At 45.3% G+C, this 22268-nt stretch overlaps 1 protein-coding gene across 1 annotated transcript in view; it reads right to left on the bottom strand.

The window, feature by feature from the left end:
* Positions 1 to 22268, bottom strand: part of PDXK (pyridoxal kinase) — a 79488-nt gene that overhangs the window by 21942 nt on the left and 35278 nt on the right. Inside the window, exon 3 of the mRNA XM_088463714.1 lies at positions 6789 to 6872. Within this exon, the coding sequence (XP_088319840.1) occupies positions 6789 to 6872 (84 nt within the window). The remainder of the gene's footprint in view (positions 1 to 6788; positions 6873 to 22268) is intronic.

Here is a 22268-nt window from a genome sequence, read left to right as displayed (position 1 = left end):
TCCTACACTACACCCATCCACTAACTCCTCCAAAAATACACCCATCCACTAACCACTTACAACTCCAATACTACACCCATCCACTAATCACTTACTCCTCCTCCACTACCCATTCACTAACCACTTACTACTCAAATACTACACCATTCACTAATTACTTACTCCTCCAATACTACACCATTCACTAATCACTTACTACTCCAATAATACACCCATCCACTAATCACTTACTCCTCCATCACTACACCCATCCTCTAACCACTTCCTCCTCCAATACTACACCCATTCACTAACCACTTACTCCTCCTACACTACACCCATTCGATAACCACTTACTCCACCACTACACCCATCCACTAACTTACTACTCCAATACTACACCCGTCCTCTAGCCAATTGCTACTCTACCACTACACCCATCCACTAATCATTTACTCCTCCTCTACACCAATCCTCTAACGACTTACTACTCCAATACTACACCCATTCACTAACCACTTACTCCTCCAATACTACACCCATTCACTAACCACTTACTCCTCCAATACTACACCCATTCAAAAAACACTTACTCCTCCTACACTACACCCATTTGATAACCACTTACTCCTCCAATACTACACACATCCACTAACCACTTACTCCTCCTATACTACGCCCATCCACTAACCACTTACTCCTCCAATACTACACCCATTTACTAATCACTTACTACTCCACCTACACTACACCCATTTGATAACCACTTACTCCTCCAATACTACACACATCCACTAACCACTTACTCCTCCAATACTACGCCCATCCACTAACCACTTACTCCTCCTATACTACACCCATTCAAAAACCACTTACTCCTCCTACACTACACCCATTTGATAACCACTTACTCCTCCAATACTACACCCATTCACTAACCACTTACTCCTCCTACACTACACCCATTTGATAACCACTTACTCCACCACTACACCCATTCACTGATCACTTACTCTTCCACCACGACATCCATCCGCTAACCACTTACTACTCCAATACTACATCCATCCACTAATCACTTACTCCTCCAATACTACACCCATTCACTAACCACTTACTCCTCCAATACTACACCCATTCACTAACCACTTACTCCTCCAATACTACACCCATTCACTAACCACTTACTCCTCCAATACTACACCCATTCACTAACCACTTACTCCTCCAATACTACACCCATTCAAAAAACACTTACTCCTCCTACACTACACCCATTTGGTAACCACTTACTCCTCCAATACTACACACATCCACTAACCACTTACTCCTCCTATACTACACCCATCCACTAACCACTTACTCCTCCAATACTACACCCATTTACTAATCACTTACTACTCCACCTACACTACACCCATTTGATAACCACTTACTCCTCCAATACTACACACATCCACTAACCACTTACTCCTCCAAAACTACGCCCATCCACTAACCACTTACTCCTCCAATACTACACCCATTCACAAATTACTTACTCCTCCACCAGTATACCCATTCACTAACCACTTTTTCCTCCAATACTACACCCATTCACTAACCACTTACTCCTCCAATACTACACCCATCCACTAACCACTTACTCCTCCAATACTACACCCATCCACTAACCACTTACTCCTCCAATACTACACCCATCCACTAACCACTTACTCCTCCAATACTACACACATCCACTAACCACTTACTCCTCCACCATTATACCCATTCACTAACCACTTACTCCTCCAATACTACACACATCCACTAACCACTTACTCCTCCACCATTATACTCATTCACTAACCACTTACTCCTCCAATACTACGCCCATCCACTAACCACTTACTCCTCCAATACTACACATATCCACTAACCACTTACTCCTCCAATACTACACCCATTCACTAATTACTTACTCCTCCAATACACCCATCCACTAATCACTTACTCCTCCAATCCTACACACATCCACTAACCACTTAATCCTCCAATACTACACCCATTCACTAATTACTTACTCCTCCAATACTACACCCATACACTAACCAATTACTCCTCCAGTAATACACACATTCAATACTTACTCTTCCAATACTACACCCATTCACTAATTACTTACTCCTCCACCATTATACCCATTCACTAACCACTTACTCCTCCAATACTACGCCCATCCACTAACTACTTACTCCTCCAATACTACACCCATTCACTAATTACTTACTCCTCCACCATTATACCCATTCACTAACCACTTACTCCTCCAATACTACGCCCATCAACTAACCACTTACTCTTCCAATACTATACCCATTCACTAACCACTTACTCCTCCAATACTACACCCATTCACTAATTACTTACTCCTCCACCATTATACCCATCCACTAACCACTTACTCCTCCAATACTACGCCCATCCACTAACCACTTACTCCTCCAATACTACACACATCCACTAACCACTTACTCCTCCAATACTACACCCATTCACTAATTACTTACTCCTCCAATACTACACCCATCCACTAATCACTTACTCCTCCAATACTACACACATCCACTAACCACTTACTCCTCCAATACTACACCCATTCACTAATTACTTACTCCTCCAATACTACACCCATACACTAACCAATTACTCCTCCAGTAATACACACATTCAATACTTACTCCTCCAATACTACACCCATTCACTAATTACTTACTCCTCAAATACTACACCCATTCACTAATTACTTACTCCTCAAATACTACACCCATTCACTAATTACTTACTCCTCAAATACTACACCCATTCACTAATTACTTACTCGTCCAATACTACACCCATCCAATAACCACTTACTACTCCACCATTATACCCATTCACTAATTACTTACTCCTCCAATACTACACCCATTTAGTAATCACTTACTACTCCAATACTACACCCATCCACTAACCACTTACTACTCCAATACTACACCCATTCACTAATTACTTACTCCTCCAATACTACACCCATTCACTAATCACTTACTCCTCCAATACTACACCCATTCACTAACCACTTACTACTCCAATACTACACCCATCCACAAACCACTTACTACTCCAATACTACACCCATTCACTAATTACTTACTCCTCCACCATTATACCCATCCACTAACCACTTACTCCTCCAATACTACACCCATCCACTAACCACTTACTCCTCCAATACTACGCCCATCCACTAACCACTTACTCCTGCAATACTACACACATCCACTAATTACTTACTCCTCCAATAGTACACCCATCCACTAATCACTTACTCCTCCAATACTACACACATCCACTAACCACTTACTCCTCCAATACTACACCCATCCACTAACCACTTACTCCTCCAATACTACACCCATTCATTAATTACTTACTCCTCCAATACTACACCCATACACTAACCAATTACTCCTCCAGTACTACACCCATTCAATACTTACTCCTCCAATACTACACCCATTCACTAATTACTTACTCCTCAAATACTACACCCATTCAATAACCACTTACTACTCCACCATTATACCCATTCACTAATCACTTACTCCTCCAATACTACACCCATTTAGTAATCACTTACTACTCCACTACTAAACCCATCCACTAACCACTTACTACTCCAATACTACACCCATCCACTAATCACTTACTCCTCCAATACTACACCCATTCACTAATCACTTACTCCTCCAATACTACACCCATTCACTAACCACTTACTACTCCAATACTACACCCATCCACTAACCACTTACTACTCCAATACTACACCCATTCACTAACCACTTACTCCTCCAATACTACACCCATTCACTAACCACTTACTCCTCCAATACTACACCCATTCACTAACCACTTACACCTCCAATACTACGCCCATCCACTAACCACTTACTCCTCCAATACTACACACATCCACTAACCACTTACTCCTCCAATACTACACCCATCCACTAACCACTTACTCCTGCAATACTACACACATCCACTAATTACTTACTCCTCCAATACTACACCCATTCACTAATTACTTACTCCTCCACCATTATACCCATCCACTAACCACTTACTCCTCCAATACTACGCCCATCCACTAACCACTTACTCCTCCAATACTACACACATCCACTAACCACTTACTCCTCCAATACTACACCCATTCACTAATTACTTACTCCTCCAATACTACACCCATCCACTAATCACTTACTCCTCCAATACTACACACATCCACTAACCACTTACTCCTCCAATACTACACCCATTCACTAATTACTTACTCCTCCAATACTACACCCATACACTAACCAATTACTCCTCCAGTAATACACACATTCAATACTTACTCCTCCAATACTACACCCATTCACTAATTACTTACTCCTCAAATACTACACCCATTCACTAATTACTTACTCCTCAAATACTACACCCATTCACTAATTACTTACTCCTCAAATACTACACCCATTCACTAATTACTTACTCGTCCAATACTACACCCATCCAATAACCACTTACTACTCCACCATTATACCCATTCACTAATTACTTACTCCTCCAATACTACACCCATTTAGTAATCACTTACTACTCCAATACTACACCCATCCACTAACCACTTACTACTCCAATACTACACCCATTCACTAATTACTTACTCCTCCAATACTACACCCATTCACTAATCACTTACTCCTCCAATACTACACCCATTCACTAACCACTTACTACTCCAATACTACACCCATCCACAAACCACTTACTACTCCAATACTACACCCATTCACTAATTACTTACTCCTCCACCATTATACCCATCCACTAACCACTTACTCCTCCAATACTACACCCATCCACTAACCACTTACTCCTCCAATACTACGCCCATCCACTAACCACTTACTCCTGCAATACTACACACATCCACTAATTACTTACTCCTCCAATAGTACACCCATCCACTAATCACTTACTCCTCCAATACTACACACATCCACTAACCACTTACTCCTCCAATACTACACCCATCCACTAACCACTTACTCCTCCAATACTACACCCATTCATTAATTACTTACTCCTCCAATACTACACCCATACACTAACCAATTACTCCTCCAGTACTACACCCATTCAATACTTACTCCTCCAATACTACACCCATTCACTAATTACTTACTCCTCAAATACTACACCCATTCAATAACCACTTACTACTCCACCATTATACCCATTCACTAATCACTTACTCCTCCAATACTACACCCATTTAGTAATCACTTACTACTCCACTACTAAACCCATCCACTAACCACTTACTACTCCAATACTACACCCATCCACTAATCACTTACTCCTCCAATACTACACCCATTCACTAATCACTTACTCCTCCAATACTACACCCATTCACTAACCACTTACTACTCCAATACTACACCCATCCACTAACCACTTACTACTCCAATACTACACCCATTCACTAACCACTTACTCCTCCAATACTACACCCATTCACTAACCACTTACTCCTCCAATACTACACCCATTCACTAACCACTTACACCTCCAATACTACGCCCATCCACTAACCACTTACTCCTCCAATACTACACACATCCACTAACCACTTACTCCTCCAATACTACACCCATCCACTAACCACTTACTCCTGCAATACTACACACATCCACTAATTACTTACTCCTCCAATACTACACCCATACACTAACCAATTACTCCTCCAGTACTGCACCCATTCAATACTTACTCTTCCAATACTACACCCATTCACTAACCACTTACTCCTCCACCATTATACCCATTCACTAACCACTTACTCCTCCAATACTACGCCCATCCACTAACCACTTACTCCTCCAATACTACACACATCCACTAACCACTTACTCCTCCAATACTACACACATCCACTAACCACTTACTCCTCCAATACTACACCCATTCACTAATAACTTACTCCTCCAATACTACACCCATCCACTAATCACTTACTCCTCCAGTACTACACCCATTCACTAACCACTTACTCCTCCAATACTACACCCATTCACTAACCACTTACTCCTCCTACACTACACCTATTCACTAACCACTTACTACTCCACCATTATACCCATTCACTAATCACTTACTCCTCCAATACTACACCCATTCACTAACCACTTACACCTCCAATACTACACCCATTCACTAACCACTTACACCTCCAATACTACACCCATTCACTAACCACTTACTCCTCCAATACTACACTCATCCACTAACCACTTACTACTCCTACACTACACCCATCCACTTACTACTCCACCACTACACCCATTCACTAACCACTTACTACTCAAATACTACCCCATTCACTAACCACTTACTACTCCAATACAACACCCATTCACTAATCACTTACTACTCCTCCACTACACCCATTCACTAACCACTTACTCCTCCAAAACCACACCCATTCACTAATTACTTACTCCTCCTCCACTGCTCCTCCTCCACTGTTACACCATACAATACCAAGATACTATTGCTAGAGGCTTTATGCAAGACCCCTTCACTCCTCTCTAGTCACTGTATACAGGGACCCTCATTAATCTTGTATGTGTAACCCTACAATGCAAATTCCTCTTGAAACTCCTACATCCTCCTCATAACCCAACCTGTAAGATTCCTACATCCAGGAATAAAACCTTCCATCGTACCATATACCAGAAGTGGGTTCTGTTGTTTCAGTTCCTGAACAATATCCACAACCCTCGCCAAAAAGGAAGAGTCCCGAGTGTAACCTAGAGAAGAACCAATATCACCACCATTAGAGGAACAGAGAGATCGCTCCCACTACTACTGTACATGGGATAGCACTCACATACAGTACACGGCATAGAGAGATCGCTCACACTACTACTGTACATGATAGCGCTCACATACAGTACACGGCATAGAGAGATCACTCCCATAACTACTGTACATGGGATAGCGCTCGCATACAGTACACGGCATAGAGAGATCACTCCCATAACTACTGTATATGAGATAGCGCTCACATACAGTACACGGCATAGAGAGATCGCTCCCACTACTACTGTACATGGGATAGCGCTCACATACAGTACACGGCATAGAGAGATCGCTCTCACTACTACTGTACATGATAGCGCTCGCATACAGTACACGGCATAGAGAGATCGCTCCAACTACTACTGTACATGATAGCGCTCACATACAGTACACGGCATAGAGATCGCTCACACTACTACTGTACATGATAGCGCTCACATACAGTACACGGCATAGAGAGATCGCTCCCACCACTACTGTACATGGGATAGCACTCAAATACAGTACACGGCATAGAGAGATTGCTCACACTACTACTGTACATTATAGCGCTCACATACAGTACACGGCATAAAGAGATCACTCCCAAAACTACTGTACATGGGATAGCGCTCACATACAGTACACGGCATAGAGAGATCGCTCCCACTACTACCGTACATGAGATAGCGCTCACATACAGTACACAGCATACAGAGATCGCTCACACTACTACTGAACATGGGATAGCGCTCACATACAGTACACGGCATAGAGAGATCGCTCACACTACTACTGAACATGGGATAGCGCTCACATACAGTACACAGCATACAGAGATCGCTCACACTACTACTGAACATGGGATAGCGCTCACATACAGTACACGGCATAGAGAGATCGCTCCCACTACTACTGTACATAGGATAGCACTCACATACAGTACACGGCATAGAGAGATCGCTCCCACTACTACTGTACATGAGATAGCGCTCACATACAGTACACGGCACAGAGAGATCGCTCCCACTACTACTTTACATGGGAAAGCGCTCACATACAGTACACGTTATAGAGAGATCACTAACACTACTACTGTACATGACAGCGCTCACATACAGTACACGGCATAGAGAGATCACTCCCACTACTACAGTACATGAGATAGCGCTCACATACAGTACACGGCATAGAGATCGCTCCCACTACTACTGTACATGAGATAGCGCTCACATACAGTACACGGCATAGAGAGATCACTCACTACTACATGGGATAGCGCTCACATACAGTACACGGCATAGAGATCACTCCCACTACTACTGTACATGGGATAGCACTCACATACAGTACACGGCATAGAGAGATCGCTCACACTACTACTGTACATGGGATAGCGCTCACATACAGTACACGGCATAGAGAGATCGCTCACACTACTACTGTACATGAGATAGCGCTCACATACAGTACACGGCATAGAGAGATCGCTCTCACTACTAGTGTACATGAGATAGCGCTCACATACAGTACACGGCATGGAGAGATCACTCACACTACTACTGTACATGAGATAGCGCTCACATACAGTACACGGCATAGAGAGATCGCTCCCACTACTACTGTACATGGGATAGCGCTCACATACAGTACACGGCATAGAGATCACTAACACTACTACAGTACATGAGATAGCGCTCACATACAGTACACGGCATAGAGATCACTAACACTACTACTGTACATGGGAAAGCGCTCACATACAGTACACTGCATAGAGAGATCGCTCCCACTACTACTGTACATGGGATAGCGCTCACATACAGTACACGGCATAGAGATCGCTCCCACTACTACTGTACATGAGATAGCGCTCACATACAGTACACGGCATAGAGAGATCGCTCCCACTACTACTGTACATGAGATAGCGCTCACATACAGTACACGGCATAGAGAGATCGCTCCCACTACTACAGTACATGAGATAGCGCTCACATACAGTACACGGCATAGAGAGATCACTCACACTACTACTGTACATGGGATAGCGCTCACATACAGTACACGGCATAGAGAGATCACTCACTACTACTATACATGGGATAGCGCTCACATACAGTACACGGCATAGAGAGATCGCTCCCACTACTACTGTACATGGGATAGCACTCACATACAGTACACGTCAGAGAGATCACTCCCACTACTACTGTACATGAGATAGCGCTCACATACAGTACACGGCATAGAGATCACTCCCACTACTACTGTACATGGGATAGCGCTCACATACAGTACACGGCATAGAGAGATCACTAACACTACTACAGTACATGGGATAGCGCTCACATACAGTACACGGCATAGAGAGATCGCTCACACTACTACTGTACATGAGAGCGCTCACATACAGTACACGGCATAGAGAGATCACTAACACTACTACAGTACATGGGATAGCGCTCACATACAGTACACGGCATAGAGAGATCACTCACACTACTACTGTACATGGGATAGCGCTCACATACAGTACACGGCATAGAGAGATCACTCCCACTACTACTGTACATGGGATAGCGCTCACATACAGTACACTGCATAGAGAGATCACTCACTACTACTGTACATGGGATAGCACTCACATACAGTACACGGCATAGAGAGATCACTCCCACTACTACTGTACATGGGATAGCGCTCACATACAGTACACTGCATAGAGAGATCACTCACTACTACTGTACATGAGATAGCGCTCACATACAGTACACGGCATAGAGAGATCGCTCCCACTACTACTATACATGAGATAGCGCTCACATACAGTACACGGCATAGAGATCACTCCCACTACTACTGTACATGGGATAGCGCTCACATACAGTACACGGCATAGAGAGATCGCTCCCACTACTACTATACATGAGATAGCGCTCACATACAGTACACGGCATAGAGATCACTCCCACTACTACTGTACATGGGATAGCGCTCACATACAGTACACGGCATAGAGAGATCACTAACACTACTACAGTACATGGGATAGCGCTCACATACAGTACACGGCATAGAGAGATCACTCCCACTACTACTGTACATGAGAGCGCTCACATACAGTACACGGCATAGAGAGATCACTAACACTACTACTGTACATGAGATAGCGCTCACATACAGTACACGGCATAGAGAGATCACTCCCACTACTACTGTACATGGGATAGCGCTCACATACAGTACACTGCATAGAGAGATCACTCACTACTACTGTACATGGGATAGCGCTCACATACAGTACACGGCATAGAGAGATCGCTCACACTACTACTGTACATGAGAGCGCTCACATACAGTACACGGCATAGAGAGATCACTAACACTACTACAGTACATGGGATAGCGCTCACATACAGTACACGGCATAGAGAGATCACTCACACTACTACTGTACATGGGATAGCGCTCACATACAGTACACGGCATAGAGAGATCACTCCCACTACTACTGTACATGGGATAGCGCTCACATACAGTACACTGCATAGAGAGATCACTCACTACTACTGTACATGGGATAGCGCTCACATACAGTACACGGCATAGAGAGATCGCTCCCACTACTACTATACATGAGATAGCGCTCACATACAGTACACGGCATAGAGATCACTCCCACTACTACTGTACATGGGATAGCGCTCACATACAGTACACGGCATAGAGAGATCGCTCCCACTACTACTATACATGAGATAGCGCTCACATACAGTACACGGCATAGAGATCACTCCCACTACTACTGTACATGGGATAGCGCTCACATACAGTACACGGCATAGAGAGATCACTAACACTACTACAGTACATGGGATAGCGCTCACATACAGTACACGGCATAGAGAGATCACTCCCACTACTACTGTACATGAGAGCGCTCACATACAGTACACGGCATAGAGAGATCACTAACACTACTACTGTACATGAGATAGCGCTCACATACAGTACACGGCATAGAGAGATCACTCCCACTACTACTGTACATGGGATAGCGCTCACATACAGTACACTGCATAGAGAGATCACTCACTACTACTGTACATGGGATAGCGCTCACATACAGTACACGGCATAGAGAGATCGCTCCCACTACTACTATACATGAGATAGCGCTCACATACAGTACACGGCATAGAGATCACTCCCACTACTACTGTACATGGGATAGCGCTCACATACAGTACACGGCATAGAGAGATCACTAACACTACTACAGTACATGGGATAGCGCTCACATACAGTACACGGCATAGAGAGATCGCTCACACTACTACTGTACATGAGAGCGCTCACATACAGTACACGGCATAGAGAGATCACTAACACTACTACTGTACATGAGATAGCGCTCACATACAGTACACGGCATAGAGAGATCACTCCCACTACTACTGTACATGGGATAGCGCTCACATACAGTACACGGCATAGAGAGATCACTAACACTACTACTGTACATGAGATAGCACTCACATACAGTACACGGCATAGAGAGATCACTCCCACTACTACTGTACATGGGATAGCGCTCACATACAGTACACGGCATAGAGATCGCTCACACTACTAGTGTACATGGGATAGCGCTCACATACAGTACACGGCATAGAGAGATCACTCCCACTACTACTGTACATGGGATAGCGCTCACATACAGTACACGGCATAGAGAGATCGCTCACACTACTAGTGTACATGGGATAGCGCTCACATACAGTACACGGCACAGAGAGATCGCTCCCACTACTACTGTACATGGGATAGCGCTCACATACAGTACACGGCATAGAGAGATCGCTCACACTACAACTGTACATGAGATAGCACTCACATACAGTACACGGCATAGAGAGATCGCTCACACTACTACTGTACATGAGATAGCGCTCACATACAGTACACGGCATAGAGAGATCGCTCACACTACTAGTGTACATGGGATAGCGCTCACATACAGTACACGGCATAGAGAGATCGCTCCCACTACTACTGTACATGGGATAGCGCTCACATACAGTACACGGCATAGAGAGATCACTAACACTACTACTGTACATGAGATAGCGCTCACATACAGTACACGGCATAGAGAGATCGCTCACATTACTACTGTACATGAGATAGCGCTCACATACAGTACACGGCATAGAGAGATCGCTCACACTACTAGTGTACATGGGATAGCGCTCACATACAGTACACGGCATAGAGAGATCGCTCACACTACTAGTGTACATGGGATAGCGCTCACATACAGTACACGGCATAGAGAGATCGCTCACATTACTACTGTACATGAGATAGCGCTCACATACAGTACACGGCATAGAGAGATCGCTCACACTACTAGTGTACATGGGATAGCGCTCACATACAGTACACGGCATAGAGAGATCGCTCCCACTACTACTGTACATGGGATAGCGCTCACATACAGTACACGGCATAGAGAGATCGCTCCCACTACTACTATACATGAGATAGCGCTCACATACAGTACACGGCATAGAGAGATCGCTCACACTACTACTATATATGAGATAGCGCTCACATACAGTACACGGCATAGAGAGATCGCTCCCACTACTAGTGTACATGGGATAGCGCTCACATACAGTACACGGCATAGAGAGATCGCTCACACTACTAGTGTACATGGGATAGCGCTCACATACAGTACACGGCATAGAGATCGCTCTCACTACTAGTGTACATGGGATAGCGCTCACATACAGTACACGGCATAGAGAGATCACTCCCACTACTACTGTACATGGGATAGCGCTCACATACAGTACACGGCATAGAGAGATCACTAACACTACTACTGTACATGGGATAGCGCTCACATACAGTACACGGCATAGAGAGATCACTCTCACTACTAGTGTACATGAGATAGCGCTCACATACAGTACACGGCATAGAGAGATCGCTCTCACTACTAGTGTACATGAGATAGCGCTCACATACAGTACACGGCATAGAGAGATCACTCTCACTACTAGTGTACATGAGATAGCGCTCACATACAGTACATGGCATAGAGAGATCGCTCTCACTACTAGTGTACATGGGATAGCGCTCACATACAGTACACGGCATAGAGAGATCACTCACACTACTAGTGTACATGAGATAGCGCTCACATACAGTACACGGCATAGAGAGATCACTCTCACTACTAGTGTACATGAGATAGCGCTCACATACAGTACACGGCATAGAGAGATCGCTCCCACTACTACTATACATGAGATAGCGCTCACATACAGTACACGGCATAGAGAGATCACTCTCACTACTAGTGTACATGAGATAGCGCTCACATACAGTACACGGCATAGAGAGATCGCTCTCACTACTAGTGTACATGGTATAGCGCTCACATACAGTACACGGCATAGAGATCGCTCTCACTACTAGTGTACATGAGATAGCGCTCACATACAGTACACGGCATGGAGAGATCACTCACACTACTACTGTACATGAGATAGCGCTCACATACAGTACACGGCATAGAGATCACTAACACTACTACTGTACATGGGAAAGCGCTCACATACAGTACACTGCATAGAGAGATCGCTCACACTACTACTGTACATGAGATAGCGCTCACATACAGTACACGGCATAGAGAGATCGCTCACACTACTACTGTACATGGGATAGCGCTCACATACAGTACACGGCATAGAGAGATCGCTCCCACTACTACTGTACATGGGATAGCGCTCACATACAGTACACGGCATAGAGAGATCACTCACACTACTACTGTACATGGGATAGCACTCACATACAGTACACGGCATAGAGATCGCTCCCACTACTACTGTACATGAGATAGCGCTCACATACAGTACACGGCATAGAGAGATCGCTCACACTACTACTGTACATGAGATAGCGCTCACATACAGTACACGGCATAGAGAGATCACTAACACTACTACTGTACATGAGATAGCGCTCACATACAGTACACGGCATAGAGAGATCGCTCCCACTACTACTGTACATGGGATAGCGCTCACATACAGTACACGGCATAGAGAGATCACTGACTACTACTGTACATGGGATAGCGCTCACATACAGTACACGGCATAGAGAGATCACTGACTACTACTGTACATGGGAAAGCGCTCACATACAGTACACGGCATAGAGAGATCGCTCACACTACTACTGTACATGGGATAGCGCTCACATACAGTACACGGCATAGAGAGATCGCTCCCACTACTACTGTACATGAGATAGCGCTCACATACAGTACACGGCACAGAGGGATCACTCCCACTACTACTGTACATGAGATAGCACTCACATACAGTACACGGCATAGAGAGATCGCTCACACTACTACTGTACATGGGATAGCGCTCACATACAGTACACGGCATAGAGAGATCACTCACACTACTACTGTACATGAGATAGCGCTCACATACAGTACACGGCATAGAGAGATCGCTCCCACTACTACTGTACATGGGATAGCACTCACATACAGTACACGGCATAGAGAGATCACTCACTACTACTGTACATGAGATAGCGCTCACATACAGTACACGGCATAGAGAGATCGCTCACACTACTACTGTACATGAGATAGCGCTCACATACAGTACACGGCACAGAGGGATCGCTCACACTACTAGTGTACATGAGATAGCGCTCACATACAGTACACGGCATAGAGAGATCGCTCCCACTACTACTGTACATGAGATAGCGCTCACATACAGTACACGGCATAGAGAGATCGCTCACACTACTACTGTACATGAGATAGCGCTCACATACAGTACACGGCATAGAGAGATCGCTCCCACTACTACTGTACATGGGATAGCGCTCACATACAGTACACGGCATAGAGAGATCACTACTACTGTACATGGGATAGCGCTCACATACAGTACACGGCATAGAGAGATCACTACTACTGTACATGAGATAGCGCTCACATACAGTACACGGCATAGAGAGATCGCTCACACTACTACTGTACATGAGATAGCGCTCACATACAGAACACGGCATAGAGAGATCACTACATGAGATAGCGCTCACATACAGTACACGGCATAGAGAGATCACTAACACTACTACTGTACATGGGATAGCGCTCACATACAGTACACGGCATAGAGAGATCACTACATGGGATAGCGCTCACATACAGTACACGGCATAGAGAGATCACTCACACTACTACTATACATGAGATAGCGCTCACATACAGTACACGGCATAGAGAGATCGCTCACACTACTACTGTACATGAGATAGCACTCACATACAGTACACGGCATAGAGATCACTCCCACTACTACTGTACATGGGATAGCGCTCACATACAGTACACGGCATAGAGATCGCTCCCACTACTACTGTACATGGGATAGCACTCACATACAGTACACGTCATAGAGAGATCACTCACTACTACTGTACATGAGATAGCGCTCACATACAGTACACGGCATAGAGATCGCTCCCACTACTACTGTACATGGGATAGCACTCACATACAGTACACGTCATAGAGAGATCACTCACTACTACTGTACATGAGATAGCGCTCACATACAGTACACGGCATAGAGATCGCTCACACTACTACTGTACATGAGATAGCACTCACATACAGTACACGGCATAGAGAGATCGCTCCCACTACTACTGTACATGAGATAGCGCTCACATACAGTACACGGCATAGAGAGATCGCTCCCACTACTACTGTACATGAGATAGCGCTCACATACAGTACACGGCATAGAGAGATCGCTCCCACTACTACTGTACATGGGATAGCGCTCACATACAGTACACGGCATAGAGAGATGACTCACACTACTACTATACATGAGATAGCGCTCACATACAGTACACGGCATAGAGAGATCGCTCACACTACTACTGTACATGAGATAGCACTCACATACAGTACACGGCATAGAGATCACTCCCACTACTACTGTACATGGGATAGCGCTCACATACAGTACACGGCATAGAGATCGCTCCCACTACTACTGTACATGAGATAGCGCTCACATACAGTACACGGCATAGAGATCGCTCCCACTACTACTGTACATGAGATAGCGCTCACATACAGTACACGGCATAGAGAGATCGCTCCCACTACTACTGTACATGAGATAGCGCTCACATACAGTACACGGCATAGAGAGATCGCTCACACTACTATTATACATGAGATAGCGCTCACATACAGTACACGGCATAGAGAGATCGCTCACACTACTATTATACATGAGATAGCACTCACATACAGTACACGGCATAGAGAGATCGCTCACACTACTAGTGTACATGAGATAGCGCTCACATACAGTACACGGCATACAGACATCGCTCACACTACTACTGTACATGAGATAGCGCTCACATACAGTACACGGCATACAGAGATCGCTCACACTACTACTGTACATGGGATAGCGCTCACATACAGTACACGGCACAGAGATCGCTCACACTACTACTGTACATGAGATAGCGCTCACATACAGTACACGGCATAGAGAGATCACTCACACTACTACTGTACATGAGATAGCGCTCACATACAGTACACGGCATAGAGAGATCGCTCACACTACTACTGTACAAGAGATAGCGCTCACATACAGTACACGGCATAGAGAGATCGCTCACACTACTAGTGTACATGAGATAGCGCTCACATACAGTACACGGCATAGAGAGATCGCTCCCACTACTACTGTACATGAGATAGCGCTCACATACAGTACACGGCATAGAGATCGCTCACACTACTACTGTACATGAGATAGCACTCACATACAGTACACGGCATAGAGAGATCGCTCACACTACTACTGTACATGGGATAGCGCTCACATACAGTACACGGCATAGAGAGATCGCTCACACTACTACTGTACATGGGATAGCGCTCACATACAGTACACGGCATACAGAGATCACTAACACTACTACTGTACATGAGATAGCGCTCACATACAGTACACGGCATAGAGAGATCGCTCACACTACTACTATACATGGGATAGCGCTCACATACAGTACACGGCACAGAGAGATCACTCCCACTACTACTGTACATGAGATAGCGCTCACATACAGTACACGGCATAGAGATCACTCCCACTACTACTGTACATGGGATAGCGCTCACATACAGTACACGGCATAGAGAGATCACTCCCACTACTACAGTACATGAGATAGCGCTCACATACAGTACACGGCATAGAGAGATCGCTCTCACTACTACTGTACATGGGATAGCGCTCACATACAGTACACGGCATAGAGAGATCGCTCTCACTACTACTGTACATGGGATAGCGCTCACATACAGTACACGGCATACAGAGATCGCTCACACTACTACTGTACATGAGATAGCACTCACATACAGTACACGGCATAGAGAGATCGCTCACACTACTACTGTACATGGGATAGCGCTCACATGCAGTACACGGCATACAGACATCGCTCACACTACTACTGTACATGAGATAGCGCTCACATACAGTACACGGCATACAGAGATCGCTCACACTACTACTGTACATGGGATAGCGCTCACATACAGTACACGGCACAGAGATCGCTCACACTACTACTGTACATGAGATAGCGCTCACATACAGTACACGGCATAGAGAGATCACTCACACTACTACTGTACATGAGATAGCGCTCACATACAGTACACGGCATAGAGAGATCACTCACACTACTACTGTACATGGGATAGCACTCACATACAGTACACGGCATAGAGAGATCGCTCACACTACTACTGTACATGGGATAGACCTCACATACAGTACACGGCACAGAGATCGCTCCCACTACTACTGTACATGGGATAGACCTCACATACAGTACACGGCATAGAGAGATCACTCCCACTACTACTGTACATGGGATAGACCTCACATACAGTACACGGCATAGAGATCGCTCCCACTACTACTGTACATGGGATAGACCTCACATACAGTACACGGCACAGAGATCGCTCACACTACTACTGTACATGAGATAGCGCTCACATACAGTACACGGTATAGAGAGATCGCTCACACTACTACTGTACATGAGATAGCGCTCACATACAGTACACGGCATAGAGAGATCACTCCCACTACTACAGTACATGAGATAGCGCTCACATACAGTACACGGCACAGAGAGATCACTCCCACTACTACTGTACATGAGATAGCGCTCACATACAGTACACGGCATAGAGAGATCGCTCTCACTACTACTGTACATGGGATAGCGCTCACATACAGTACACGGCATAGAGATCACTCCCACTACTACTGTACATGAGATAGCGCTCACATACAGTACACGGCATAGAGAGATCGCTCTCACTACTACTGTACATGGGATAGCGCTCACATACAGTACACGGCATACAGAGATCGCTCACACTACTACTGTACATGTGATAGCGCTCACATACAGTACACGGCATAGAGAGATCGCTCTCACTACTACTGTACATGGGATAGCGCTCACATACAGTACACGGCATACAGAGATCGCTCACACTACTACTGTACATGAGATAGCACTCACATACAGTACACGGCATAGAGAGATCGCTCCCACTACTACTGTACATGAGATAGCGCTCACATACAGTACACGGCATAGAGAGATCACTCACTACTACTGTACATGGGATAGCACTCACATACAGTACACGGCATAGAGAGATCGCACCCACTACTACTGTACATGAGATAGCGCTCACATACAGTACAAGGCATAGAGAGATCACTCACTACTACTGTACATGAGATAGCGCTCACATACAGTACACGGCATAGAGAGATCGCTCCCACTACCACTGTACATGAGCGCGCTCACATACAGTACACAGCATACAGAGATCGCTCCCACTACTACTGTACATGGGATAGCGCTCACATACAGTACACGGCATAGAGAGATCGCTCCCACTACCACTGTACATGAGATAGCGCTCACATACAGTACAAGGCATAGAGAGATCAATTACACTACCACTGTACATGGGATAGCGCTCACATACAGTACACGGCATAGAGATCACTCCCACTACTACTGTACATGGGATAGCACTCACATACAGTACACGGCATAGAGAGATCGCTCCCACTACTACTGTACATGAGATATCGCTCACATACAGTACACGGCATAGAGAGATCGCTCACACTACTAGTGTACATGGGATAGCGCTCACATACAGTACACGGCATAGAGAGATCACTCCCACTACTACTGTACATGGGATAGCGCTCACATACAGTACACGGCATAGAGAGATCGCTCCCACTACTACTGTACATGGGATAGCGCTCACATACTGTACACGGCATACAGAGATCGCTCCCACTACTACTGTACATGGGATAGCGCTCACATACAGTACACGGCATAGAGAGATCGCTCCCACTACTACTGTACATGAGAGCGCTCACATACAGTACACGGCATACAGAGATCGCTCACACTACTACAGTACATGAGAGCGCTCACATACAGTACACGGCATAGAGAGATCGCTCACACTACTACTGTACATGGGATAGCGCTCACATACAGTACACGGCATAGAGAGATCACTCCCACTACTACTGTACATGGGATAGCGCTCACATACAGTACACAGCATAGAGAGATCACTACATGGGATAGCGCTCACATACAGTACACGGCATAGAGATCGCTCCCACTACTACTGTACATGAGATAGCGCTCACATACAGTACACGGCATAGAGATCGCTCCCACTACTACTGTACATGGGATAGCGCTCACATACAGTACACGGCATAGAGAGATCACTCCCACTACTACTGTACATGGGATAGCGCTCACATACAGTACACGGCATAGAGAGATCACTCACTACTACTGTACATGAGATAGCGCTCACATACAGTACACGGCATAGAGAGATCGCTCACACTACTACTGTACATGAGATAGAGCTCACATACAGTACACGGCATAGAGAGATCACTAACACTACTACTGTACATGGGATAGCGCTCACATACAGTACACGGCATAGAGATCGCTCACACTACTACTGTACATGAGATAGCGCTCACATACAGTACACGGCATAGAGAGATCGCTCACACTACTACTGTACATGGGATAGCGCTCACATACAGTACACGGCATGGAGAAATCGCTCACACTACTACTGTACATGGGATAGCGCTCACATACAGTACACGGCATAGAGATATCGCTCCCACTACTACTATACATGACAGCGCTCACATACAGTACACGGCATAGAGAGATCGCTCCCACTACTACTGTACATGGGATAGCGCTCACATACAGTACACGGCATAGAGAGATCGCTCCCACTACTACTGTACATGGGATAGCGCTCACATACAGTACACGGCATAGAGAGATCGCTCCCACTACTACTGTACATGAGATAGCGCTCACATACAGTACACGGCATAGAGAGATCGCTCCCACTACTACTGTACATGAGATAGCGCTCACATACAGTACACGGCATACAGAGATCGCTCCCACTACTACTGTACATGGGATAGCGCTCACATACAGTACACGGCATAGAGAGATCGCTCCCACTACTACTGTACATGGGATAGCGCTCATACAGTACACGGCATAGAGATCACTCCCACTACTACTGTACATGGGATAGCGCTCACATACAGTACACGGCATAGAGAGATCGCTCCCACTACTACTGTACATGGGATAGCGCTCATACAGTACACGGCATAGAGATCACTCCCACTACTACTGTACATGGGATAGCGCTCACATACAGTACACGGCATACAGAGATCGCTCCCACTACTACTGTACATGAGAGCGCTCACATACAGTACACGGCATACAGAGATCGCTCCCACTACTACTGTACATGAGAGCGCTCACATACAGTACACGGCATAGAGAGATCACTCACTACTACTGTACATGAGATAGCGCTCACATACAGTACACGGCATAGAGATCGCTCCCACTACTACTGTACATGGGATAGCACTCACATACAGTACACGGCATAGAGATCGCTCCCACTACTACTGTACATGAGATAGCACTCACATACAGTACACGGCATAGAGAGATCGCTCCCACTACTACTGTACATGAGAGCACTCACATACAGTACACGGCATAGAGAGATCGCTCCCACTACTACTGTACATGAGATAGCGCTCACATACAGTACACGGCATAGAGAGATCGCTCCCACTACTACTGTACATGGGATAGCGCTCACATACAGTACACGGCATAGAGAGATCACTCACACTACTACTATACATGAGATAGCGCTCACATACAGTACACGGCATAGAGAGATCGCTCACACTACTACTGTACATGAGATAGCACTCACATACAGTACACGGCATAGAGATCACTCCCACTACTACTGTACATGGGATAGCGCTCACATACAGTACACGGCATAGAGATCGCTCCCACTACTACTGTACATGAGATAGCGCTCACATACAGTACACGGCATAGAGAGATCACTCACTACTACTGTACATGAGATAGCGCTCACATACAGTACACGGCATAGAGATCGCTCCCACTACTACTGTACATGAGATAGCGCTCACATACAGTACACGGCATAGAGAGATCGCTCCCACTACTACTGTACATGAGATAGCGCTCACATACAGTACACGGCATAGAGAGATCGCTCACACTACTACTGTACATGATAGCGCTCACATACAGTACACGGCATAGAGATCGCTCCCACTACTACTATACATGGGATAGCGCTCACATACAGTACACGGCATAGAGAGATCACTCACACTACTACTACATGAGATAGCGCTCACATACAGTACACGGCATAGAGAGATCGCTCACACTACTATTATACATGAGATAGCGCTCACATACAGTACACGGCATAGAGAGATCACTCACACTACTACTACATGAGATAGCGCTCACATACAGTACACGGCAGAGAGATCGCTCCCACTACTACTATACATGAGATAGCGCTCACATACAGTACACGGCATAGAGAGATCGCTCCCACTACTACTATACATGAGATAGCGCTCACATACAGTACACGGCATAGAGAGATCGCTCCCACTACTACTGTACATGGGATAGCGCTCACATACAGTACACGGCATAGAGAGATCGCTCCCACTACTACTGTACATGAGATAGCGCTCACATACAGT

This window comes from Taudactylus pleione, unplaced genomic scaffold (genome assembly GCF_031769625.1).
Source record: "Taudactylus pleione unplaced genomic scaffold, aTauple2 ptg001433l, whole genome shotgun sequence".
Lineage (NCBI taxonomy): Eukaryota > Metazoa > Chordata > Amphibia > Anura > Myobatrachidae > Taudactylus > Taudactylus pleione.
Note: the sequence above shows the minus strand (reverse complement) of the source record. Positions and strands in the feature narration are given on the sequence as shown.